Raw genomic sequence first — 27,696 nt, 5'->3', positions numbered from 1 at the left:
TACTTACTTTCTTACTTTACTTACTTTACTTACTTTCTTACTTTACTTTACTTACTTTCTTAGTTTACTTACTTTACTTACTTTCTTACTTTACTTACTTTCTTACTTTACTTACTTTTTTACTTTACTTACTTTTTTACTCTTACTTTACTGACTTACTTTACCTACTCAATTTCTTAATTTACTGGCCCGGTGGCCTGGTGGCTAAAGCTCCCGCTTCACACACGGAGGGCCCGGGTTCGATTCCCGGCGGGTGGAAACATTTCGACACGTTTCCTTACACCTGTTGTCCTGTTCACCTAGCAGCAAATAGGTACCTGGGTGTTAGTGGACTGGTGTGGGTCGCATCCTGGGGGACAAGATTAAGGACCACAATGGAAATAAGTTAGACAGTCCTCGATGACGCACTGACTTTCTTGGGTTATCCTGGGTGGCTAACCCTCCGGGGTTAAAAATCCGAACGAAATCTTATCTTATCTTATCTTACTTTTGGTTAGAAAATATGATTGGGATTGAATAATAAAGTTAGAGGTTGTGGTTGACGATGTTGTGACATAAGCGACCACCAGCAGTTTGTTGTGTTGGCAACGGCTGAGTCTGGGGGTCAACCCATCCACATTTTTTGATGTTTTTCCCGTAGTTTAGTGGTGTAGAGGACGCCATGTGGTACTCCATTATATTTCTGACACTGGTGGTGCGGGTTTCATGGAGTTTTTATGTGCCTGGAGTAGCACCGGTGGAGTTTAAGAGGAAAGATGCTGTGGATGTTAAGGCTGTCAAGATGACGAGTTCCCAGACACAACTTCCTTATGAATATTATTCCCTCCAGTTATGTCGCCCTCAAAATGGCACAATTTACAAGTCTGAGAACCTAGGGGAGGTACTAAGGGGGGACAGGATCGTCAATACCCCTTATGATGTGAAAATGGCTGTTAATACCCCATGCAGATTACTCTGTCATCACGTTAATGACCCTATTATATGGAATGAGAAAGAGGCTAAAGAGGTGGCTAATAGGATCAGACATGAGTATTATGTTCATTTATTGGTCGATAACCTGCCCTGCGCCACGAAATTTACCATGATGGATACCCACGAACAAGTCTACGAACGGGGCTATAAGCTCGGGTATATCTATAACGATAAAGTCTATGTTAATAACCACCTGCGTTTTATCCTCTCGTATCAGACGGATGATAACGTCAACTTCCGTGTGGTTCGGTTTGAAGTCGAGGAGAGTAGCGTCAGTCTCTCCGAGATAAAGGTGAATATCGCCACTTGTGGTCGGGGGAAGTGAATGAATAATCAGTGGAGTGAATGATGGTGAAAGTTTTTCTTTTTCAGGTCACCTTGGTGGGAAACGGCCAATGTGTTAATTAAAAAATAATAGTCGATTCATATTTCAGTCGTAGGTTTATGTCAGCGTTCAGATATAATGTTATATAAAAGGACGGGCAGCTAATTAGACATTTTATTCTGACAACGGTACCCCCCCCCAAGGGAAGTTCCTTGATGTTGGTGAGGGGCTCTTGATCTAGGGAATTGGATCTATGCTCCAGTTCCCTGAATTGAGCCTGAATACCTTCCCTCCCAGCCAGAGTAGAAACATTGGACGTGTTTCTTTCCACCTGTTGTCTATGTTCCCCATCAGTAAAATGGGTACCTGGGTGTTAGTCGACTGGTGTGGGTCGCATCCTGGGTGTTAGTGAACTGGTGTGGGTCGCATCCTGGGACACTGACCTAAGGAGGCCTGGTCACAGACCGGGCCGCGGGGGCGTTGACCCCCGGAACTCTCTCCAGGTAATCTCCCACAGGCGCTGTATAATCCTACAGGTTTAGCACTCCCCCATGATTATAATAATATTTCATTCTCCAGGACCATGGTCAAGCCGTAATGGCCTCGATAAAGCTCCGAGAGAGTGAAACGTTGCAACAGTAGAATGTCACATTGGTTGCACGTGTCCTTTTTCCTATCATATTGTCGGTAATTCTACCAACATTAATGCACATTTAGTTACAGCGATTCCTCATGACTTGTGATAAGTTAAACTACAATATTGTACCATGAAGTGTTCCTTAACTTTTTGTTCCAGTTGATTTTTAATTTTGTTCGTGTATTCGTCATTTTTTAATTCAGCATGAGCAGATTATTATGCTTTTGAACTATGTTGGCTTAGTGGTATTTTTGTCAGGCAAATTTTCGATAAAGAACGACAGTATTTATCTTGAGTGTATCTTGCTGGTACAGTGGTACCCCCAGTTTCGGCCATAATTTGTTCCAGAAGGCTGTTCAAGTGCAGTTACTGAACAAATTTGTTCCCATGAGGAATAATGTGAGTTAGATTAGTTCATTTCAAACCCCCAAAAATACACTTACAAAAACACTGACATAATTGTTCGAGTTGAGAGCTGTACGAAACTTGAGGTACCACTGTTAACTATATAAAAATACTATCATACACTCGAATTACAATGTAAAGAGGCAATAACTCTGTATGACCTAACTAAATTGTCTCTGACTCTAAGATTTGACTTTCCACACCATCAAGGGCCCCAGTGGAAATAAATCACTTTACTTTTTTCGATTACCCTGGGTAATTTACTCTTTGATAATTGTGCTTAAGTGTACCTGTGCCTAAATAAACGTATTTAACGAATGCAGTTAACTAAAGCTGTTCACGTTTATGAGTGAACGAGGCATTTACACCTTCATCGTCTCCTTTAACCCTTAAACTGTCCAAACATTGATCTACCTTCGCACTGCTAGCGCTCCGAACGTATAAGTACGTTTGGACAGTTTAAGGGTTAATATACATGTATGTGCAGTAAGATCTCAGTAAACAGGTGATATCACAATATGAAGAAAAACCACTGAAAAAATAGTGAAATATCAATTGCTTTTGTGATTTCCCACATTGTCAAGGAAGTTTCTGATAATATGAGAAATCACAAAAGTGATTGGAATTTTCACTATTTTTTCACAGTGGTGGTTCTGCACACATGTATGTGATAAATGGTTTAGAAAACTGACAAGTTAAAGAATGAGACAACCATGTTGAAACTACTACTGTAGCTATAATGAGTAAGTATGAAACTAACTAAGAATCTGAGGATGGGCTGAGTATATTACCTCACAATGGGGAGGAAAGAATGATTCTTGTGATAATAATAATAATAATAATAATAATAATAATTTTATTTACTACAAGTACATGTACAAGGTATACAGACTATAGCTGACATCAGTGACATACTACTATATAGAAAGTCCCTTGTTATGCTGAGCATTTCCCACAAATTATGTCAGTTTTGTCCCAGGATGTGACCCACACCAGTCCACTAACACCCAGGATGTGACCCACATCAGTCCACTAACACCCAGGATGTGACCCACACCAGTCTGCTAACACCCAGGATGTGTCACACACCAGTCCACTAACACCCAGGATGTGACCCACACCAGTCCACTAACACCCAGGATGTGACCCACACCAGTCCACTAACACCCAGGATGTGACCCACACCAGTCCACTAACACCCAGGATGTGACCCACACCAGTCCACTAACACCCAGGATGTGACCCACACCAGTCCACTAACACCCAGGATGTGACCCACACCAGTCCACTAACACCCAGGTACCCATTTTACGCTGATGGGTGAACATAGACAACAGGTGTAAAGAAACACTCCCAATGTTTCTACCCTGGCTGGAAATCGAACCCAGACCCTCGCTGTGTGAAGCGTTAGCCACCAGGACATTTGGTTTCACCAAATTTGTCAAGATATAAACAAAATGTTTGTAATGAACAACCCAAACTCAAAGTATCACATGCTCTGTTGAGTATGCAAAGTCAGGATATTTGACTAAATAGTTGAAATATTATGATATTTCAAAGTGAATTGTATATAAATTCTTGTATTTTTCACATTCCTGTTTATATATACAGTGGACCCTCGACTAACGATATTATTTCATTTCAGACGTCTGTTCAGGTGCCGATACCGACCGAATTTGTTCCCATAAGGAATATTGTGAAATAGATTAGTCCGTTTCAGACCCCCAAAAATTCACGTACAAAAGCACTTACAAAAATACACTTACATAACTGGTCGATTTGGGAGCTGATCGTTAGTCGAGGGTCCACTGTAGTGATGCATAGTGTGACAAAGTTCCTGACTAAGTCTACATTTAGTTTGGTCTACATCAGCTGGTGGTGCAAATTCTCCAGTTGTATTTGTAGCCTAACCAAAATCATAGACATGTGATACTTCCTGAATGATGTTGATAGATGGATGGAATGGTGTCAGTCCTGTTCTGTCTCAGGTATCTATGAAATTCATTTGTGATATCCAGTGAGCTTGCCAAATTTCTAAGTCACTGATGTCAGCAAGTTATCAAGCTGGCAAGCTCAGTGACTTGGTAAAATACAGCCTCTCCTCACTTAACGACGGAGTTTCGTTCCTAAGACCATGTTGGTAAATGAATTCGTCACTAAGTGAGGAGCATACTATAATGATAGTGAGTTTGTGTCAACCATCTTTGATATTGTTTTAATGTCACCTTTGCCCCATTTATAGCATTTCTGGTATATTTTTAAATATTTATGCAGTAGTGTACTGTATATTGTAATATACAGAATAGAGGAAATCAGCTGTAATATACATTATTTAGGTATGCATACTAGTCAGAGAGCCCATCGTAAGTCCAAGATGTCGGTAAACAAGTACATCTGTAAGTGAAGAGAGTCCGTACAATATAGTGACGAGTTATCCAACTACTGTACATAATTGCATTATTTTTTCATTAATATACTAATATTAATATATTATCACGTATAATCATTATCCTTGTACTGATATGTTATTTTTGTAGATAGGACACATGTGCAACATTTAGGTTCCTTTATTGCAATGATATTTTGCCTTCACAGCACGCTTCTTCACTCAAATACAGAGGTGACTAGTATATTGAAGACAGCCAAAGAAGTGCAGTCCCTCATCCTTGGTAGAAGTAGAGAAGTTGTCTTGGGATGTTCAGTCATGCAGCCTAGATGGAAGGTGTTCAGTTCCATAGTTTAGATTGATCTAAGTCACACTGACGTTATTGAGTTATCCTAGGTTAACTGTACAGTGTTGTTTTCAGCTGAATTCCACTGTTGATATCATGAAATTATAATAAATTTGGTATAAATACAGGTATCTTTCTTCCAGTTCCACACCCTGTTTGCTGACAAGGAAGCTGGTATTGACACAACAGATTCTGGTTTCATTGCTTTCGTGTGTTAATGAGGCATTGCTAAATTTAGAACCCATAATGCACTGCAGGAATCTGCATAGTCTTAGATTTTTTTGCAGGTGTGAGGAAGTGGGAAGAGACCCAAACAGTTGAGCTGAAGCAGGTGGTATACTAGCATTCATGAAAACTAGGCGTGCAGGTTTGGTACGTTGAATATAGATTGATCTCCTGTGTACAGGTACCTCGTACACAGCTTAAGGGTTAAAAGGCCAAGCCTTTATTTTCAAAACTAGAACGTTGTTTAAAATGAGAGGAGAATACAGTGTGAGACATAATATATTGTACAGTCTGAAGTGGAAGGAAGGCGGGGTAGGGGTCGGCCTAGAAAAGGTTGGAGGGAGGGGGTAAAGGAAGTTTTGTGTGCGAGGGGCTTGGACTTCCAGCAAGCATGCGTGAGCGTGTTTGATAGGAGTCAATGGAGACAAATGGTTTTTAATACTTGACGTGCTGTTGGAGTGTGAGCAAAGTAACATTTATGAAGGGATTCAGGGAAACCGGCAGGCCGGACTTGAGTCCTGGAGATGGGAAGTACAGTGCCTGCACTCTGAAGGAGGGGTGTTAATGTTGCAGTTTAAAAACTGTAGTGTAAAGCACCCTTCTGGCAAGACAGTGATGGAGTGAATGATGGTGAAAGTTTTTCTTTTTCGGGCCACCCTGCCTTGGTGGGAATCGGCCAGTGTGTTAATAATAATAATAATAATAATAAAATTTTGGGCCTCACTGCTTCAGTGGGATACGGCTGGTTTGTTGAAAAAAGAATAATTTGATAAAAGCTAGTGTTAGGTACACACGAGCAGGGATATTGCTACCTAAATCTAATTATGTATACAGATATACGTATAATGAAGTAGGTTGGTAGAACAGGTATAGTATATGCTGTATTAGGTCGGTAAACAGTAATCATCCTCGATACATTGTTGCTTGAGCAGTTTACCCTCCTTTAAAACCAGTTTGGCTTCTTTCAATTTCATCAAGGCCTTTGCTTGTTGTTGCATCATACAAGCATTACTAATGCTGTCTTGGCTACACATGCACTCTCACTCTCACTGGTCTAGACATCTGGCTCCCTCACCCATGTACGCTTTGTCACATCATCCTTCAATTACCGTATTGCACAAGCATTATGAAAGCTGTCTCAGCTGCACATGCACTCTCTCTCTTTCTCACTCATCAGTCTAAACATCTGGCTGCCTTGCCCATGTACACTTAGTTCCCTCCCCGTCCACATGGGATAACATACATACCCATGCTGGTTTTCAGCATCCTGACTGGTCTCCCCTTCAGTAGGTCCCTGATAGGCCTGATGATCCTGGTTAGAGACCAGGCTTATTTTCTAATGAGCTAGTATCTTGGTAACATTGTCAGCCGTTCTCCCTCAAATGGAAGCATGACATACCTATAGGTGGAAGTGTTTAGGAAGTGGACACGTCTCCTGTAGTCAGAAGTGAAGTGCGGAGGAAAATGGAAGTTTGAAATTGTTACTAAGTTTTCATTCGGTGTTGTTCGACATTTCTTTTAAGGACGATTATTGTTACAGTTTTCAGAAAGTCCTGGTGGACTGTACTTTATTTTGTCGGACCTTTCATTTGTGCGGTATACATAAAAGTGAGAATTGACATGTTCCTGCCACATCAGCCAGTATGTGGTAACTGTTTAGGTTTGTTGGAACAAATTTTAGCCAAAAATAGCAACAGCCTGACTGATCATGCATCAGAGAGACTTGACCAGATCTCTCAAAACTAGCCAGGACAAAAATCATATGTAAATGTATCAGAGTATGATAGTAGTTTTAACATACATAAGATTTACTCAAGCCACTTGGGTTTTATTTTTATGGTAATTCTTTAGTAAAACATTATTATAATCATGGGAGAGCACTAAACCCATAGGGATTATACAGTGCCTGTAACAGGGGGGGGGGTGATGGAAGATATTCAGGCTTAATTCAAGGAACTGGAGCACAGATCCAATTCCCTAGATCAAGAGCCCCTCACCAGCATCAAGGAACCTCCCTTGAGGGGCTTTAGTAAAACAAGGTTTTATGGTGTGTATTGTAATTTAATTTTACCCAAGAGAAAGGCCCTTTTTTTTTTTTATGTAATCTGCTACATTAATACTGCAGTGCAAAATATGGTATACAGTATATGCAGCTACCACATTCATTGTGCCTCTGATGTTTCATTTATCGTTGTTTTGTGTTTTAAGGAAACAGATGGTCACTGCTCTTTCCCTGAGAAGCACAATCCCCAAGAAGTGAAGGAGATAGGAGCTACCGATGTTGTTTTCACTTACTCAGTGGAATGGCAAGAATCTACAGTGAGGTGGGCCTCTCGCTGGGACATCTACCTCCAAATGACAGACGTTCAAATACATTGGTTCTCCATCGTTAATTCTCTAGTAGTGGTGTTCTTCCTCTCTGGCATTCTCACCATGATCATGATCCGTACTCTGCGGCGAGATATTGCCAGGTTAGTACTATACGTTTATTCATTTATTATTGAGCAGTGTCGATGAAATTAATTTGTAGGAACAGAGAAAGTGTTAAACAGAGTTAAACTGAATAAAATTAATTAAAAATACTTATTTTCTATCAGTAAAAACTACTTAAATTCTCTTGTAAAAATTGAAGTTTTTAAATTACATTTTTTTAGGTAAAAAATAAGGGATAAACTTATTCATGGGTAATGGGTAATACTTTTAAGGAATTCAATCCTTGTATGTTGTAGGCCTACCCCACACTTGGTAACCATAATCCACCTTAAATGTTATCATATCATAATTTCCTTTGCAACATCCTCTTCCCTTACTCTGTTTAAACATTGCAGAGTTTCCTGTTTGCTTATTATTCACATCCTCAAGACTAACCTACATTTTCTTTTCTTTACAAAACATTTATTAATGTGAAATGTAAGTTTCTGTCGAGATTCAGATATGATTAAATACCAGAGGTATTTATTTCTAGTGTAATGCCAGTGTTCTACTTAAAAAAAAAATTCCAGGAAATGTCTTAAATCAGCATCAGTTTTACAATGAATTCTTGTGAAGATGTAGAGGGAATAGTAATGAATATGAATGATATTCATAATAAAAGAATCTAGAGATCTTAGATAGGAAATAGTGTACTGGAAAAGATACAAGTTTATGGTGATTTTTAAGGCTGCCTTTTGTGGGATAATTGTTTTGAAGTGAAGAGCAGAGATAGAACCCCCAGGCACAAATTCCGTAGATAAGGTACAGGCACCATCCGACTTACGACCAAGCTTGGTTCCGACAAACCTATCGTAAGTCAAAATGGACATAAGTTGAACCTTACTACTGAATATCAACATCACACTTTTGTAGTGATTTTGTTTTATTGTTTTATTGTCGTATTTCATTTTTTACTTTAGTTTTTATGTTGTTAGTACTTTATTTTATACCTTAAGGTTTAGGATAAACACTATGTACAACACAAACAGTTGTTTATTTCCCAGAAATCTGGCATAAAAAACATGGTCGTAAGTCGAGTGGTCGTATGTCGAGCAGGTCGTAAATCGGATGGTAGGTGTATGTGTAAATTAGAGAAACGGAATGGTGATAATATACACTGGGAATATAACTGCTGAGCTGAGTATGAGCATTAATTTTTATTTATTAACTAAGAGCAGACCAAGGAACTTAATCCTTTTTCTGTACTTCATATTCATTCATTTTGATGACTGTGGAAATATTTTATTCCTAGATATATATAGAAGTGGGTAAAAAGGCTTAAAGGAAGAATATTTGGATTTCTTCCCAAAACCATTTGAATATTCCACTTCCCCTACCACCCCATCTTTTCATTCTTTTTTACCAATAGGTATATTTTATTACATAATATGGTACAAAAGATTTAAGAGATACTTTGTTGATATAAAGATGGCATATACAGTACATGAGGTGTGAGAGATACATGTCTAGTACATATTGTTACGTGTTTGTCACTGATTATAATGCGTGCCCAAAATACAGCAGACATTACCTCTCTGAACAGCAGCGCTGAGCCGCTGGAAGAGAAACTAGAATATTTTTTTCTATTTTAAACTCAAGTTTATTTGTTGGGTAGCATTTGATAAATCATTGATATAGAGGAACTTGAGAAGAGGTCTCAGAATGTTAATTTGGGGAAGATACTTAATTACCAGGGTAGATTCGTAAGTGCCATTTATAACTGTGTTTTTAGTTAGTTCATCAGTGTTTAAAGTAGGTGTATGTGCACTCTGAGTCCATAGTGATGAATAATAATGTGGTTAGTGTTGCTAATGTCTGAGCCCTTGTACTGCCTCCTTTGGTAAATGTCCTCTCTTCTGTCGTTTAGCTGTTCTGTTTCTTTCTCATATCCTTGAAAGGGAGGGGATAAAGGAGGTTTTGTGTACAAGGGGCTTGGACTGCCAGCAAGCATGCATGAGCGTGTTAGGAGCAAATGGAGACGAATAGTTTTTAGGACTTGATGTGCTGTTGGAGTGTGAGTAGGGTTATATTTATGAAGGGATTCAGGGAAACCGTCAGGCCGGACTTGAGTCCTGGAGATGGGAAGTACAGTGTCTACACTCTAAAGGAGGGGTGTTAATGTTGAAGTTTTATAACTGTAGTGTAAGCGCACCTCTGGCAAGACAGTGATTGAATGATGGTGAAAGTTTTTTTTTCGGGCCACCCTGCCTTGGTGGGAAACAGCCGATGTGTTAATAAAATAAAAAATATATAACCCTTGAAAGGTTTCTCTTTAGAGACATCCAGTAGTTGTACAAGCTTGTGTGGCGAGGGAGGACAAGTTGTGTGTTTGAGTACAGTAACATGAGCAAGAATAAGGAGAGGACAACAGAAGTTGTCAGCTGCCTGTCCAAAATCCTTCTCACAACAGCCAGCATCCAGGGCCAGGGCTTCTCCTAGCTTCTTACCAACCATATGTTCTAATGTAATGGTTGGGTGTGAGTAGGACCTGTCTGGCATGAGAAACCAGCCCTACTACAATGCTCCTCTATTCTTGTGTTTTTGAAGTGTTTGCTAAATATTTCCTGTTTTTTTCCTCGCATATTTCAAAAATATTATCACTTAGTTGTGGGTTTTCAGTACTATTTTTTCATCTTGTATCTAAAGTATTTTCCACATGAGAAACATTTAGATATAAGATAAAGTTTATTTCTATCTAAAGGTTACAATGTGTAATTACAGTGGGCAGAAGAATCCAAATACTACATAGTATCTAATTAAAACTAGACAAGATAATAAATACATAGTAACTATACTTAAAACTAGACAAGATAATAAATACATAGTAACTATACTTAAAACTAGACAAGATAATAAATACATAGTATTATTATTATTATTATCACACTGGCCGATTCCCACCAAGGCAGGGTGGCCCGAAAAAGAAAAACTTTCACCATCATTCACTCCATCACTGTCTTGCCAGAAGGGTGCTTTACACTACAGTTTTTAAACTGCAACATTAACACCCCTCCTTCAGAGTGCAGGCACTGTACTTCCCATCTCCAGGACTCAAGTCCGGCCTGCCGGTTTCCCTGAATCCCTTCATAAATGTTACTTTGCTCACACTCCAACAGCACGTCAAGTATTAAAAACCATTTGACTCCATTCACTCCTATCAAACACGCTCACGCATGCCTGCTGGAAGTCCAAGCCCCTCGCACACAAAACCTCCTTTACCCCCTCCCTCCAACCCTTCCTAGGCCGACCCCTACCCCGCCTTCCTTCCACTACAGACTGATACACTCTTGAAGTCATTCTGTTTCGCTCCATTCTCTCTACATGTCCGAACCACCTCAACAACCCTTCCTCAGCCCTCTGGACAACAGTTTTGGTAATCCCGCACCTCCTCCTAACTTCCAAACTACGAATTCTCTGCATTATATTCACACCACACATTGCCCTCAGACATGACATCTCCACTGCCTCCAGCCTTCTCCTCGCTGCAACATTCATCACCCACGCTTCACACCCATATAAGAGCGTTGGTAAAACTATACTCTCATACATTCCCCTCTTTGCCTCCAAGGACAAAGTTCTTTGTCTCCACAGACTCCTAAGTGCACCACTCACTCTTTTTCCCTCATCAATTCTATGATTCACCTCATCTTTCATAGACCCATCCGCTGACACGTCCACTCCCAAATATCTGAATACGTTCACCTCCTCCATACTCTCTCCCTCCAATCTGATATTCAATCTTTCATCACCTAATCTTTTTGTTATCCTCATAACCTTACTCTTTCCTGTATTCACCTTTAATTTTCTTCTTTTGCACACCCTACCAAATTCATCCACCAATCTCTGCAGCTTCTCTTCAGAATCTCCCAAAAGCACAGTGTCATCAGCAAAGAGCAGCTGTGACCACTCCCACTTTGTGTGTGATTCTTTATCTTTTAACTCCACGCCTCTTGCCAAGACCCTCGCATTTACTTCTCTTACAACCCCATCTATAAATATATTAAACAACCACGGTGACATCACACATCCTTGTCTAAGGCCTACTTTTACTGGGAAAAAATTTCCCTCTTTCCTACATACTCTAACTTGAGCCTCACTATCCTCGTAAAAACTCTTCACTGCTTTCAGTAACCTACCTCCTACACCATACACTTGCAACATCTGCCACATTGCCCCCCTATCCACCCTGTCATATGCCTTTTCCAAATCCATAAATGCCACAAAGACCTCTTTAGCCTTATCTAAATACTGTTCACTTATATGTTTCACTGTAAACACCTGGTCCACACACCCCCTACCTTTCCTAAAGCCTCCTTGTTCATCTGCTATCCTATTCTCCATCTTACTCTTAATTCTTTCAATTATAACTCTACCATACACTTTACCAGGTACACTCAACAGACTTATCCCCCTATAATTTTTGCACTCTCTTTTATCCCCTTTGCCTTTATACAAAGGAACTATGCATGCTCTCTGCCAATCGCTAGGTACCTTACCCTCTTCCATACATTTATTAAATAATTGCACCAACCACTCCAAAACTATATCCCCACTTGCTTTTAACATTTCTTTATCCCATCAATCCCGGCTGCCTTACCCCCTTTCATTTTACCTACTGCCTCACGAACTTCCCCCACACTCACAACTGGCTCTTCCTCACTCCTACAAGATGTTATTCCTCCTTGCCCTATACACGAAATCACAGCTTCCCTATCTTCGTCAACATTTAACAATTCCTCAAAATATTCCCTCCATCTTCCCAATACCTCTAACTCTCCATTTAATAACTCTCCTCTCCTATTTTTAACTGACAAATCCATTTGTTCTCTAGGCTTTCTTAACTTGTTAATCTCACTCCAAAACTTTTTCTTATTCTCAACAAAATTTGTTGATAACATCTCACCCACTCCCTCATTTGCTCTCTTTTTACATTGCTTCACCACTCTCTTAACCTCTCTCTTTTTCTCCATATACTCTTCCCTCCTTGCATCACTTCTACTTTGTAAAAACTTCTCATATGCTAACTTTTTCTCCCTTACTACTCTCTTTACATCATCATTCCACCAATCGCTCCTCTTCCCTCCTGCACCCACTTTCCTGTAACCACAAACTTCTGCTGAACACTCTAACACTACATTTTTAAACCTACCCCATACCTCTTCGATCCCATTGCCTATGCTCTCATTAGCCCATCTATCCTCCAATAGCTGTTTATATCTTACCCTAACTGCCTCCTCTTTTAGTTTATAAACCTTCACCTCTCTCTTCCCTGATGCTTCTATTCTCCTTGTATCCCATCTACCTTTTACTCTCAGTGTAGCTACAACTAGAAAGTGATCTGATATATCTGTGGCCCCTCTATAAACATGTACATCCTGAAGTCTACTCAACAGTCTTTTATCTACCAATACATAATCCAACAAACTACTGTCATTTCGCCCTACATCATATCGTGTATACTTATTTATCCTCTTTTTCTTAAAATATGTATTACCTATAACTAAACCCCTTTCTATACAAAGTTCAATCAAAGGGCTCCCATTATCATTTACACCTGGCACCCCAAACTTACCTACCACACCCTCTCTAAAAGTATCTCCTACTTTAGCATTCAGGTCCCCTACCACAATTACTCTCTCACTTGGTTCAAAGGCTCCTATACATTCACTTAACATCTCCCAAAATCTCTCTCTCTCCTCTGCATTCCTCTCTTCTCCAGGTGCATACACGCTTATTATGACCCACTTCTCGCATCCAACCTTTACTTTAATCCACATAATTCTTGAATTTACACATTCATATTCTCTTTTCTCCTTCCATAACTGATCATTTAACATTACTGCTACCCCTTCCTTAGCTCTAACTCTCTCAGATACTCCAGATTTAATCCCATTTATTTCCCCCCACTGAAACTCTCCTACCCCCTTCAGCTTTGTTTCGCTTAGAGCCAGGACATCCAACTTCTTTTCATTCATAACATCAGCAATCATCTGTTTCTTGTCATCCGCACTACATCCACGCACACTTAAGCATCCCAGTTTTATAAAGTTTTTCTTCTTCTCTTTTTTAGTAAATGTATACAGGAGAAGGGGTTACTAGCCCATTGCTCCCGGCATTTTAGTCGCCTCATACGACACGCATGGCTTACGGAGGAAAGATTCTTTTCCACTTCCCCATGGACAATAGAAGAAATAAAAAAAAGAACAAGAGCTATTTAGAAAAAGGAGAAAAACCTAGATGTATGTATATATGTATATGCATGTGCGTGTCTGTGAAGTGTGACCAAAGTGTAAGTAGGAGTAGCAAGATATCCCTGTTATCTAGCGTGTTTATGAGACAGAAAAAGAAAACCAGCATACATAGTAACTATACTTAAAACTAGACAAGATAATAAATACATAGTAACTATACTTAAAACTAGACAAGATAATAAATACATAGTAACTATACTTAAAACTAGACAAGATAATAAATACATAGTAACTATACTTAAAACTAGACAAGATAATAAATACATAGTAACTATACTTAAAACTAGACAAGATAATAAATACATAGTAACTATACTTAAAACTAGACAAGATAATAAATACATAGTAACTATACTTAAAACTAGACAAGAAATAGTGGTTAACTGTTTTACAAACTTATTTAAGCTGAATACAAATGTGAGGTAGTAAGGTGGAGTAAGGTTCCGTAAAATAATCTTGAAATTGCACACGATATCTATATTACAAGTAATAGCTCAGGTGGTAATATTTTATGAATTGGCAGAATTAAGAGCCTAGAGGTCACATAATAAAACTAATTAGCAGATGTTTTGGTTAATTTGGTTAATGTTGAGAGATAAGATTTTTTTTAGCTAAGTCCTAAATTTATAAGTTGTCAGGGGATCCTTGACCTGTTCTGGTAGCGAGTTCCAGATCTTCGGGCCCTTTATGTGCATAGCGTTCTTGTATAATGAGAGACTGACTCGAGAGATGTTGAAAAGTGCCTTATGCCTTGTATTGTGACTGTGTATTCTGTTGTAACTGTCAAGGAGTAGCTTTAGTGGAGGGTTTACAGTGGAGTTTAGTGTTCTGTATATGTAGTAGGCACAATAATATGAGTGTATGCCTTGTATATTTAGCAAGTTCAATCTTTTGAAAAGTGGTGGGATGTGCTATCTAGCACAGCAGCTTTTTATTGGGTTATTAAGGGTCTAAAGTGGTTAGCTGTGGTTGAGTCCCAGGCACAAATACCATAGGTAAGGTAAGGATATACTATCAGAGAGTGGTACAGGGTAAAGAGTGTCATCTGGGGTACATAGTATCATATCTTGGAAAGGATTCTTACTGATTTGGAGATTTTCTTGGCTATATGATGGGTGTGGGACTGAAATTTAAGATTACAGTCAAGGGGAAAACCTAGAAATTTGCCCTCTGTGTGTCTTGATTTCAACCTTTTAAAGCCTCTCAAAGACAGGCGTAGATTTATACATAAGATATACATAAAAATTTAGGATATTTTAACGAAGTCAGGTCAACCTATACATAACACTGAGTTATACTTAAGCACTTATCATATGTGGAAGATTTTTTTTTTAACTATTTTTATGTCAAAGTTAGAGTGAGACTATATCATGCATAAGTGAAGCATGCCTTTCTTGGGGTAAGGAGAGTGAAGGAGAAAATAGATAGGCAGCAGTGTTTTGGTCTGGAAGAGTACCATGAGAAACTCAAAATGGGGTGTCACTTGCATCCTCACAGCAAAATCTTAAAGAGGAAACTCCTAGGAAGTACGTTGGTAGATGGCAACCACCCAGGGAGTTACTACCGTCCTGCCATGATGGTTGGATTGTTGGTGTCCATTTTTCTGTCTCATAAACATGCAAGATTTCAGGTACGTCTTGCTACTACTTCTTACACTTAGGTCACACTACATATACATGTACAAGCATATATATACACACACCCCTCTTGATTTCTTCTGTTTTCTTACTAGTTCTTGTTCTTGTTTATTTCCTGTTATCTCCATGGGGAAGTGGAACAAAATTCTTCCTCCGTAAGCCATGCGTGTTGTAAGAGGCGACTAAAATGCCGGGAGCAAGGGGTTAGTAACCCCTTCTCCTGTATAAATTACTAAATTTAAAAAGAGAAACTTTCATTTTTCTTTTTGGGCCACCCTGCCTCGGTGGGATATGGCCGGTTTGTTGAAAAAAAAAAAAGAGAGAGGAAACTAGGCAAGATTCTGCACCATGTAGTACTGTATCCACAGGATCCTGTACATCCTACAGGCTGCTACAGCATGGTGGACCGAATGGTTACCAGGCAAGTGTAATTTCACAGTTGACTGGTGTGCCTTGGGGTCAATACCCCCCAAAGCCCGGTCCCCAACAAGGCCTCACAGTGGATCAGGGCCTGATCAACCAGGCTGTTACTGCGGGCCACACGCAATCCAGCATACAAGCCATATCCTGGTTGATCAGATATGATCGATGCCCCCATCATTCCTTGAGCCATACAAATCAATAGGCTTAGCATTTCAAATAAAATATGGAGTAGAGTATAGCATGGGTTGGATAAGTCCAGTATTCAGCAGAAGTTACCAATATAAATATAAATATATAGAACAGGATAGCAGATGAACAAGGAGGCTTTAGGAAAGGTAGGGGGTGTGTGGACCAGGTGTTTACAGTGAAACATATAAGTGAACAGTATTTAGATAAGGCTAAAGAGGTCTTTGTGGCATTTATGGATTTGGAAAAGGCATATGACAGGGTGGATAGGGGGGCAATGTGGCAGATGTTGCAAGTGTATGGTGTAGGAGGTAGGTTACTGAAAGCAGTGAAGAGTTTTTACGAGGATAGTGAGGCTCAAGTTAGAGTATGTAGGAAAGAGGGAAATTATTTCCCAGTAAAAGTAGGCCTTAGACAAGGATGTGTGATGTCACCGTGGTTGTTTAATATATTTGTAGATGGGGTTGTAAGAGAAGTAAATGCGAGGGTCTTGGCAAGAGGCGTGGAGTTAAAAGATAAAGAATCACACACAAAGTGGGAGTTGTCACAGCTGCTCTTTGCTGATGACACTGTGCTCTTGGGAGATTCTGAAGAGAAGCTGCAGAGATTGGTGGATGAATTTGGTAGGGTGTGCAAAAGAAGAAAATTAAAGGTGAATACAGGAAAGAGTAAGGTTATGAGGATAACAAAAAGATTAGGTGATGAAAGATTGAATATCAGATTGGAGGGAGAGAGTATGGAGGAGGTGAACGTATTCAGATATTTGGGAGTGGACGTGTCAGCGGATGGGTCTATGAAAGATGAGGTGAATCATAGAATTGATGAGGGAAAAAGAGTGAGTGGTGCACTTAGGAGTCTGTGGAGACAAAGAACTTTGTCCTTGGAGGCAAAGAGGGGAATGTATGAGAGTATAGTTTTACCAACGCTCTTATATGGGTGTGAAGCATGGGTGATGAATGTTGCAGCGAGGAGAAGGCTGGAGGCAGTGGAGATGTCATGTCTGAGGGCAATGTGTGGTGTGAATATAATGCAGAGAATTCGTAGTTTGGAAGTTAGGAGGAGGTGCGGGATTACCAAAACTGTTGTCCAGAGGGCTGAGGAAGGGTTGTTGAGGTGGTTCGGACATGTAGAGAGAATGGAGCGAAACAGAATGACTTCAAGAGTGTATCAGTCTGTAGTGGAAGGAAGGCGGGGTAGGGGTCGGCCTAGGAAGGGTTGGAGGGAGGGGGTAAAGGAGGTTTTGTGTGCGAGGGGCTTGGACTTCCAGCAGGCATGCGTGAGCGTGTTTGATAGGAGTGAATGGAGACAAATGGTTTTTAATACTTGACGTGCTGTTGGAGTGTGAGCAAAGTAACATTTATGAAGGGATTCAGGGAAACTGGCAGGCCGGACTTGAGTCCTGGAGATGGGAAGTACAGTGCCTGCACTCTGAAGGAGGGGTGTTAATGTTGCAGTTTAAAAACTGTAGTGTAAAGCACCCTTCTGGCAAGACAGTGATGGAGTGAATGATGGTGAAAGTTTTTCTTTTTCGGGCCACCCTGCCTTGGTGGGAATCGGCCAGTGTGATAAAAAAAAAAAAAAAAAAATAGAACATTTTACAATTTAGCTAGCATATTAATTTAAAAACAGTTTATGTACTTTCAGATGTTGTGTTATACAGTAAAATACTGTACACAATGCAATGCTTCACAATACAGTGGACCCCCGGTTCATGATATTAATCCGTTCCTGAGAGCTCATCGTAAACCAAAATTATCGGAAAGCGAATCAATTTTCCCCATAAGAAATAATGGAAATCAAATTAATTCGTGCAAGACACCCAAAAGTATGAAAAAAAAAACTTTTACCACATGAAATATTAAGTTTAATGCAATAGAATAATTACAATAACAACAATAACAGTAGAATAATAACAATAGAATAATTGACACTTACCTTTAATGAAGATCTGGTGATGATTGATGGGATGGGAGGAGGGGAGAGTGTCGAACTTATTGTTTAGAAGGGGAATCCCCCTCCATTAGGACTTGAGGTAGCAAGTCCTTTTCTGGGGTTACTTCCCTTCTTCTTTTAATGCCACTAGGACCAGCTTGAGAGTCACTGGACTTCTGTCACACAACATATCTGTCCATAGAGGCCTGTACCTCTCGTTCCTATATGACTTTCCTTAAGTGGTTCACAACATTGTCAGTGTAATAGTCACCAGCACGGCTTGCAATAGCTGTGTTAGGGTGATTTTCATCCATAAAGGTTTGCAGTTCAATCCACTGTGCACATATTTCCTTAATTTTTGAAGTAGGCACAATGGATTCCACAACTGGCATAAGCTTCTCAGGGTTAACCCCAAACCCTTCAAAATCTTTCTTAATTTCCATACTAATTCTCACCCTTTTTACCACAGGGTTGGCACTAGAAGCTTTCTTGGGGCCCATGGTGACTTATTTTGCAGAAACAAGCACCAAAAACAGTGATAATATGGATAATATGAAATGTTCCAGATGTATCCTTAGATGCGCGCACACTGGCTGGCTTGTAAACAATGGCACACACGGGGCAGTTCAGGCCACACGTGGACATGTCTCGTATGAATCGTATCGCATACCGGGTTTTGTAACAGGAACCGAGGCAAATTTTTTGTGATATAATGCATCGGATACCGATAGCATCGCGAACCGGGGGTCCACTGTACAATTTATTTTTGAAAATCATTGTGGATAGCTATGCATGCATTCCTGTGTTCACTTTCAGATGTGGTATTATACAGTAAAACACAGTACACATTACAGTACTTCACAATTCAAATTATTTAAAAAAAAAAATCACTGTATGTGGGTGGATTTAGTTTTTAGTTAGTTTAATATGTTTATTATGCACCCCATACCCATCCTGTGGGCGGTAGTCAAAAGATTACAGAGGTACATAATTGGTCCAGGGACTGGACTCCAAAGTTTTGATAGCTGAGCAAGTTACAGAGGTAATGAACTCACAATTTACAGAGGTAATGAACTCACAATTTACAAAGGTAATGAACTCACAATTTACAAAGGTAATGAACTCCAGGTAAGTCTGGTCACAATCATGACAAGTTACAAAGGTATTTACAGATTACAGAGGTACGTAATGGGTCCAGGGACTGGGCCCCCAAAGTTTTGATAGCTGAACTAGGTACAAAGGTAATGAGCTCACAAGTTACAAAGGTAATGAATTCTGTAGAATGGTTACTTACGTTTATACTTTGGCTACAATCATGAACAAATTATAGAGTAATGAGCAATTCACACTTCCACACCCGGTCACAACTGTAATGAGTTATTGGTGCAAATATTGATTGTTGAGTCACACACACCACACACACACACACACACACACACACACACACACACACACACACACACACACACACACACACACACACACACACACACACACACACACACTCACTCACTCACTCACTCACTCACTCACTCTTACTTACTTACTTACTTTAGTTTAATATCTTTATGCACCCCATACCCATCCTGTGGGCGGTAGTCAAAAGATTACAAAGGTACATAATGGGTCCAGTGACTGGACCCCAAAGTTATGATAGCTGAACTAGTTACAAAGGTAATGAACTCCAAGTAGATCTGGTCACTAATCATGGCAAGTTACAGAGGTAATGAATCAGCTTCACTCCTATACATGGTTACAGTCATGAACAAATTACAAAGTAATGAACCACTGATACGTCCACACCTGGTCACAATTGTAATGAGTTATAAATACAAATATTAAGTGGATCATACACCCACACTAGTGCGCGCGCGCACATACACACACGAGGGCGCACGCACGGACATGTGCACACACGAGCGTACAAATATATGCATACACACAAGGACGCACACCCACACACACACACCCACACACACACACACCAACACCCACACACACACACCCTCACACACACCCACACACACACCCTCACACACACCCACACACACACACCACACACACACACACACACACACACACACACACACACACACACACACACACACACACACACACACACACACACACACACACACACACACACACACACATGCACACATGTGGTAATGCTTTATTTACAGCTAGCAAAGTCAGGGTATTTCTCCAGAATGTGTGTGTGTGTGTGTGTGTGTGTGTGTGTGTGTGTGTGTGTGTGTGTGTGTGTGTGTGTGTGTGTGTGTGTGTGTGTTGTGTGTGTGTGTTCTATAAATAATCTTGCTAACATTTTTTCGAAATTTTTATAATTTTTTTGTAATTTTCTCTGAAAATAAATAACAAAAAGGCACAATACCGTGACTGGAACGATACACAAATACCCGCACATAAAAGAGAGAAGCTTATGACGACGTTTCGGTCCGGCTTGGACCATTGACAAAGTCACACTAACAGAGGTGGAGCAGGACGGCTATATATAGGCAAGAAGAGGTGGAGGTGGTAGTAGTAGTAGTAGTAGTACAAGAATTGTATATAATACCGACAGGATGAAACCAAGACACATGCACAACACCCGGGCATCCCCACCGTAGACGTTTTGCCATCCAGCCAGCCACTGGATGGCGAAACGTCCACAACAAAGACAACCAGACGCCGCACATGTGTCTTAATTTCATCAGTAGTTGTAGTAGAAGAAGAAGAGGTAGTAGTAGTGGTAGTGGTAGAAGTGAGAAATAAGGATAACGAGCCAGTCAAATACAAAGGAAGGGGAGCACTGCAAGAGAGCTAGATACCCACAGAGGGAGAGCAAGCGTGTGTAATTTTCTCTGATTTGTACTCTCAAGATGGGGAGGGTTATTACTCGGGCATATTTGTAAAGCCCTTGCTTTATTGCCAATAATGTAAAGTAATAAATAAATGCAGTAAATCTAGGGAAAACAGAGACTAAATAAGACTACTAACACATTCAATGGATTTTGTTCTCTTACCCAAAGCTATTAACTCTTAAACTGTCCAAACGTAGATCTGTGTTCAGTTGCTTAGTGCTCCGAACGTAGATCTACGTTCACTCACGTAGTGCTCTGAACGTAGATCTTCGGTCACTCGCATAGTGCTCCGAACATAGATCTATGTTCACTCACGTAGTGCTCCGAACGTAGATCTATGTTCACTCACATAGTGCTCCGAACGTAGATCTACGTTCACTCACGTAGTGCTCTGAACGTAGATCTACGTTCACTCGCATAGTGCTCCGAACGTAGATCTATGTTCACTCACGTAGTGCTCCAAACATAGATCCATGTTCACTCATTTAGTGCTCCGAATGTAGATCTACATTCACTCAGGTAGTGAGTGAAATACTTTTTTTACATTTGAAAGCTTGTAAAATAAAACATCGATCTACATTCGGAGCGCCATGCAAGTGAACAAAGATCTACATTTGGACAGTTTAAGGGTTAAATGGGGGATCCATTATGTGTTTGAAGAGTCTTGCATCCACATCATTTTAGGAAACACATTAGCTAAAAGAAAAATTATTTGCCCTTGGCTGATGGTCCTAATTAAATACTGCATATAGCTGTTGAGGCTTACATATGCCATTTTTATTTGTTTATGCATGGCTGGGTTGCATAGCCATTTAGTGATTGAGGCATGTAGGACTGCAACCATAATTTGCTCATGATTGTTACACAGTATATTTGCAACCACATTGGTTCTAGAGATAGTATAGTGCCCGCACTCTGGAGGGATGTGGATGTTGCATTTGGGGGGGGGGGTCATCTGAATTGTGATGTCAGGACATTCTGGCAAGTTAGCAGTTGAATGATTGATGGTGGATATGTTTCATTTTTTTTTGAGGGGCCACATCACCCTACCTCAGTGGAAGACTACTTATTGCAGATGGGATTTTCATAGACAACAATAGACCTGTAATCTTGTTTTCTTTATATTTATATGGTAAGAAGCATATTTAACTTGGAAATCTGTCCCCAAATTTTTTACATTATATAATTTAATTTTACCAGTAGAGTACTTTACATAATTATTGCCTTTGTGGCATATTTGAGGTATTTTCTGTGCATTATGAAACAGTTTTTAATATCTCTAGAACACTTAAAAAATAATTTTGGTAGGACTTGGTTTGCCATTGGTGTGACTTGCTTCAGCTAATGCATGTGATGTTAAATGTTTTTTTTATCTTGGCATTTGATTTGGGAATTTTTATATAGCCCTTGACATTTTTTCCACCTTTTATGTCCTGTTCCCTCTGAAAACACTTCTTCCTTCAGTAGATGGTCTTATGCAGACTTTATGCTAGACATCTTCCTTCAGTAGATGGTCTTATGCAGACTTTATGCTAGACATCTTCCTTCAGTAGATGGTCTTATGCAGACTTTATGCTAGACATCTTCCTTCAGTAGATGGTCTTATGCAGACTTTATGCTAGACATCTTCCTTCAGTAGATGGTCTTATGCAGACTTTATGCTAGACATCTTCCTTCAGTAGATGGTCTTATGCAGACTTTATGCTAGACATTTCAGCTACCTTCAATTTTTAAGAACATAAGAATGGAGGAACACTGCAGAAGGCCTACTGGCCCATACAAGGCAGGTCTTTATCAAAATGACCTCTACCCAAAGCTACCCAAGAAATTACTCCCGTAGCTACCCAAGAATTTACTCCCAAGAATTTACAAAAGAGTATTCGAAACATCTGAAGAATTCCGCTTGGTTGTCTGGCAGTAACTCGAGAGTGATCCATCTGCCACTTCCACTGAGAAGTCCAGTGTGTGGAAGGGTTGAAAGTGCCTGATTGTCATGTACAAGAGGTAACTGAACACACTGATTTGTTTAAAATTCACTTGTAAAAACTTGACACAAAACCCCTTTTACAAAAGTGCTTTGAAGTGACCTCTGACACTGATGTAACTCTCAGAGACTTTTGGGAGAGTCAGTTCAACATCTCCAGTGTTTGAAGCAATTAAAGCCTGGGAAATACTGTTTTGGACGTGGAAATTTTTGCACTTCGAACACCATGGAACCAATTAAGTTCAAACACCAGGGTTCCACTGTATCTGGTAAAACACATCTACAGGTTGTATTTGGTACTGTAGTAGGAATGACAAAATATTTTGGTAGGTGAAAAAGCACATTTTAATTTTCCTTTCTTAATATTTCTATAGGCAGTTGATACCAACCATTCCATTAGTGAAGCAAGTCAGAGCTCTCGAGCACTGTTGGTTTTACTGACGACTATGGTACTAACATATCGTCAAGTTAAATATGACAGGGCTTGGACTTCCAGCAAGCGTGCGTGAGCGTGTTAGATAGGAGTGAATGGAGACGAATGGTATTTGGGACCTGACGATCTGTTGGAGTGTGAGCAGGGTAATATTTAGTGAAGGGATTCAGGGAAACCGGTTATTTTCATATAGTCGGACTTGAGTCCTGGAAATGGGAAGTACAATGCCTGCACTTTAAAGGAGGGGTTTGGGATATTAGCAGTTTGGAGGGATATGTTGTGTATCTTTATACGTATATGCTTCTAAACTGTTGTATTCTGAGCACCTCTGCAAAAGCAGTGATAATGTGTGAGTGTGGTGAAAGTGTTGAATGATGATGAAAGCATTTTCTTTTTGGGGATTTTCTTTCTTTTTTGGGTCACCCTGCCTCGGTGGGAGACGGCCGACTTGTTGAAAAAAAAAAAAAAATTGTATGAGATACTTTAGGCGTCAGATAATAAAGACCTCCAACTGCTTCAAGAGATGTGAATATGAGAATGATATACAGTAGCAGCAAGTTGATAAACAAGACATGTGCAGAAGTTAGGTATATTTATTATAAAATGTTCAACTACACTGTAGGCTTCTTCAGTCGAATGCAGAGGCAGCAGCAGAAGCAGTAGAGATGTAAAGACAATGTAATCAGTCCATCCCTCACAAAGATGTAGTTTTGAGGCAGTCAGTCCCAAAGCCTGGAAAGAGTTGTTCTACATAGTCTGGAGCAGAGCTCAAGAAATCGAGGTAACATATTAGAGGTATTGGCTTTATGCTCATCACACCACAGTGCAGGAAATTTTTCTTAGGAGAACTACGTAACAGTCTGCCAGGCAGAGTTAGCAAAAGTTAAGACTGAGTAGTTCAAAATTCACCTTGGGTAAAATAGGGGACCCTGCACAAGCCACGGAAAAAAAAAAATGCAGCAAATTGCCCACGTTAATCTGAATTTATCAAAACTGTGAATTACTGTGCAACATTACCTACTTTTCTGTGCTTCCTGGTTTGTTTAAATTTCATTGTATTTATTGAACTTTTAACGTATTCATTTTTCATATTACTGTGGATCACATGCATTACGATACTCTGTTAATTTGGGCTGCGTTGTTTTATGGTGATGCGACCTTAAGGTTCCTTATTTCATAATGTAATATACTGTACTGTTAATCTTTAAACTGTTAAACTAACAATTCTGAAATATTCTGTATAATTTTAAGTGGCATTTAATATCACTTTATAGTAAGCTCGGTATGCTGATTAGCACCGTGCAAATTTGTTTCAAAATACTGTTTACTGTACAAATATAGTGGCACCTTGAGTTTCGAACAACTCCCAACTTAAACAATTATGTAAGTGTATTTTTGTAAGTGCTTCTGTAAGTGTATTTTTGGGGGTCTGAAACAGACTAATCTAATTTACATTATTCCTTATGGGAAAAAATTTGTTCGGTAATGGCACTCGAAGAGCCTTCTGGAACAAATTAAGTTCGTAACTCAAGGCTCCACTGTACATGTCTCTTCAAGTATCTCATGAATGTGTGTCATATCATTGTATTTTAAAAGATTTTATATACAGTGGCCTTCTGTATAGTGATTGTTTTTTCAGATATAATGCCGATGAAAGTTTGGAAGAAACTCTGGAAGAGTCAGGATGGAAGCTGGTGCATGGTGATGTTTTCCGACCTCCCCGCTACCCCAAGCTCTTCTCTGCTCTAGTGGGCTCTGGCATGCAGATCTTCTGTATGGCACTCATTACCATCATACTAGCTATGTTTGGCATGCTCTCCCCTGCGTCTCGTGGTGCTCTCATGACCGCTGGCATCTTGCTCTATGTCTTCATGGGTCTCGTCGCTGGTTATATGTCTGGTCGACTGTACCGCACTCTCCGCGGACATCAGTGGAAATCTGCAGCGTTTTGGACAGCCACCCTTTACCCTGCTTTTGTATTTAGCACTGGATTTTTCTTGAATTTCTTCATTTGGGGAAAACAGTCTAGTGGAGCAGTGCCATTCACAACAATGATGGCATTATTGTCACTGTGGATCTGCGTCTTGGTGCCTCTTACGTTCATCGGTTACTTCTTTGGATTTCGAAAACAGCCTTACGAGCACCCAGTTCGTACCAACCAGATACCACGACAAGTACCAGAGCAAGTTTGGTACATGCATCCTGTGTTGTGCCTGCTTATGGCAGGTGTACTGCCTTTTGGAGCCATGTTTATTGAATTGTTCTTCATCTTGTCTGCAATTTGGGAGAACCAGTTTTATTACTTATTTGGGTTCTTGTTCCTGGTGTTCTTGATCCTTGTCATCTCATGTGGCCAGATCAGCGTAGTGATGGCATACTTTCAGCTATGTGGCGAAGATTATCACTGGTGGTGGCGCAGCCTTATCACTTCTGGTGGGTCAGCCGTGTACGTTGCTGCTTACTCCATTTTCTACCTAACTACTAAGCTGGAGATCACAGAGTTTGTTCCGCTCTTGCTGTATTTTGGCTACACCACAATTATGGTTATGACTTTCTGGTTACTTACTGGAACAGTTGGCTTTTATGCAGCATATCTCTTTATTAGGAATATCTATGGAGCAGTCAAAATTGACTAAGAGTCCCAGCTTCAAAACCATGTATAGGAAAACAGACATTACCCTCTTCTTTCTTTTTTTTTTTTTTTTTTTTTTTGTCCCACTGTGCTATATACACAAGCATCAAATTTAATAAATGGTAATACAATACACTGATTGCAATTTGTTTTAAATTAATGCTTTTATTTAATAAAAAACATGCTTAAATGGCATATTATGACCAATTTATTATTCGTTGGAAGGTCATTCTCAAGTTCGTCTTCATAAAAGTTAATGGGATTACCAATATCTGCAGAATGTCATTTAAAAATAAGTTCCTTTTGTGATAAGGAATAGGTTCAATTAAGATCCTCTGGTTGTGAAATGAGACAAAATGTCGGTTCATTTTGAGATTACAAGCCATTCAGAGGAACCATGGGTGTATTTTAAGGCAGTTTTGAGATGGCAATTTATACCTTAAGGGAATTGATCATCATGCAATTTTTTTGCCGTTGTATTTATCTTGATAGTATAATTTAAACAAAATGCTCAGTCTGCATGTTTTATAAGTGAAAATATAAATGATTAATCCTGCCAAATAACCTTCAGATATTAATACTAGCTCCTGTCAGTCATATCAGATACGATATTTTTGAGTTAGTCTTGGGCATTTACCATAGTGAAAGCAGCCATGAATGTTGCTGAAGGCAAAATTTTGGAAAGTTTGCTACAGCCTCCAGGATACGAAATGTGATGGTAGAATTACCAGCAAAATAAGTAAATGGATGCAGAGGCAACTAATGTGGCATTTTATTGTGGCAACGTTTCGCTTTCCAGGAGTTTTGTCAAGTCGTTACGGCTTGACAAAGCTCCTGGAGAGCGAAACGTTGCCACAATAAAAGGACACACATGCAACTAACGTGACATTTTATTGTGGCAACGTTTCACTTTCCAGGAGCTTTGTCAAGTCGTTATGGCTTGACAAAGCTCCTGGAGAGCGAAACGTTGCTATGATAAAATATCTCATTAATTGCATCTGTGTCCATTTACCTAACACTACTACATTAGTTATCTTGGTCTGTTATCTTAGCAACAGCAGTAGTAACAAGCACACACAAACACACACTATGTTTCGTCTTTACGTATAAATCCTCAGATAAGATTGAGTGGTGGTGATGACAGTATCATGTGGTAAGGGAAGATCAAAATTATTTAGAAGATATACTCTCACGTTTTCTTTAATATTAGGGTTCACTTCATATATATGACAGCTTTTTACAACTAACCCACAGTTTGAAGAAGGAAGTAGAATGGCATCTTGGTCCTTGTCAAGTTGCAAGTAAACTGTAAAGTTTTCTCTTCAATTTGTGGGATAGTTATGAATTGTTTCACTTATGATATTGTGACTTGATTCTTCTTCAGTTGGGTAGTAACCCTTTCTCCTGTATAAATTACTATATTTAAAAAGAGAAACATTTCTTTTTCTTTTTAGGTCACCCTGCCTCGGTGGGATGTGGCCAATTTGTTAAAAAATTCATTTTGTGTGTTAAATGACAGTTTAGACATATTACTGTATTTTAGTGTGTTTTATAGTATTTCAGTCTAATAATTGGTCAATTAGTGTCAG

General features: G+C 39.6%; 1 protein-coding gene across 1 annotated transcript; it reads left to right on the top strand.

Moving 5' to 3' along the window:
- Positions 1 to 549: 549 nt before the first annotated feature.
- TM9SF4 (transmembrane 9 superfamily protein member 4) lies at positions 550 to 26,240 on the top strand. Its single transcript, XM_053788777.2, has 3 exons — positions 550 to 1,264; positions 7,505 to 7,767; positions 25,115 to 26,240. Exons 1-3 carry the CDS (start codon positions 662 to 664, stop codon positions 26,109 to 26,111), a joined length of 1,863 nt encoding a protein of 620 aa, XP_053644752.1. The 5' UTR covers positions 550 to 661; the 3' UTR covers positions 26,112 to 26,240.
- The last annotated feature ends 1,456 nt before the right edge of the window (positions 26,241 to 27,696 follow it).

This window comes from Cherax quadricarinatus, chromosome 89 (genome assembly GCF_038502225.1).
Source record: "Cherax quadricarinatus isolate ZL_2023a chromosome 89, ASM3850222v1, whole genome shotgun sequence".
NCBI classification, from domain to species: Eukaryota; Metazoa; Arthropoda; class Malacostraca; order Decapoda; family Parastacidae; genus Cherax; species Cherax quadricarinatus.
The sequence above is the reverse complement of the archived record's forward strand: the minus strand, read 5'-3'. Positions and strand labels throughout refer to the sequence as shown.

Excerpts from the sequence above, each read along its gene's own strand:
- TM9SF4 (XM_053788777.2), top strand. The coding sequence starts at position 662 with ATGTGGTACTCCATTATATTTCTGACACTGGTGGTGCGGGTTTCATGG. Across the intron at positions 1,265-7,504 it reads TCAGTCTCTCCGAGATAAAG|GAAACAGATGGTCACTGCTC; the intron begins GTGAATATCGCC and ends TTGTGTTTTAAG. Across the intron at positions 7,768-25,114 it reads CTGCGGCGAGATATTGCCAG|ATATAATGCCGATGAAAGTT; the intron begins GTTAGTACTATA and ends TTGTTTTTTCAG.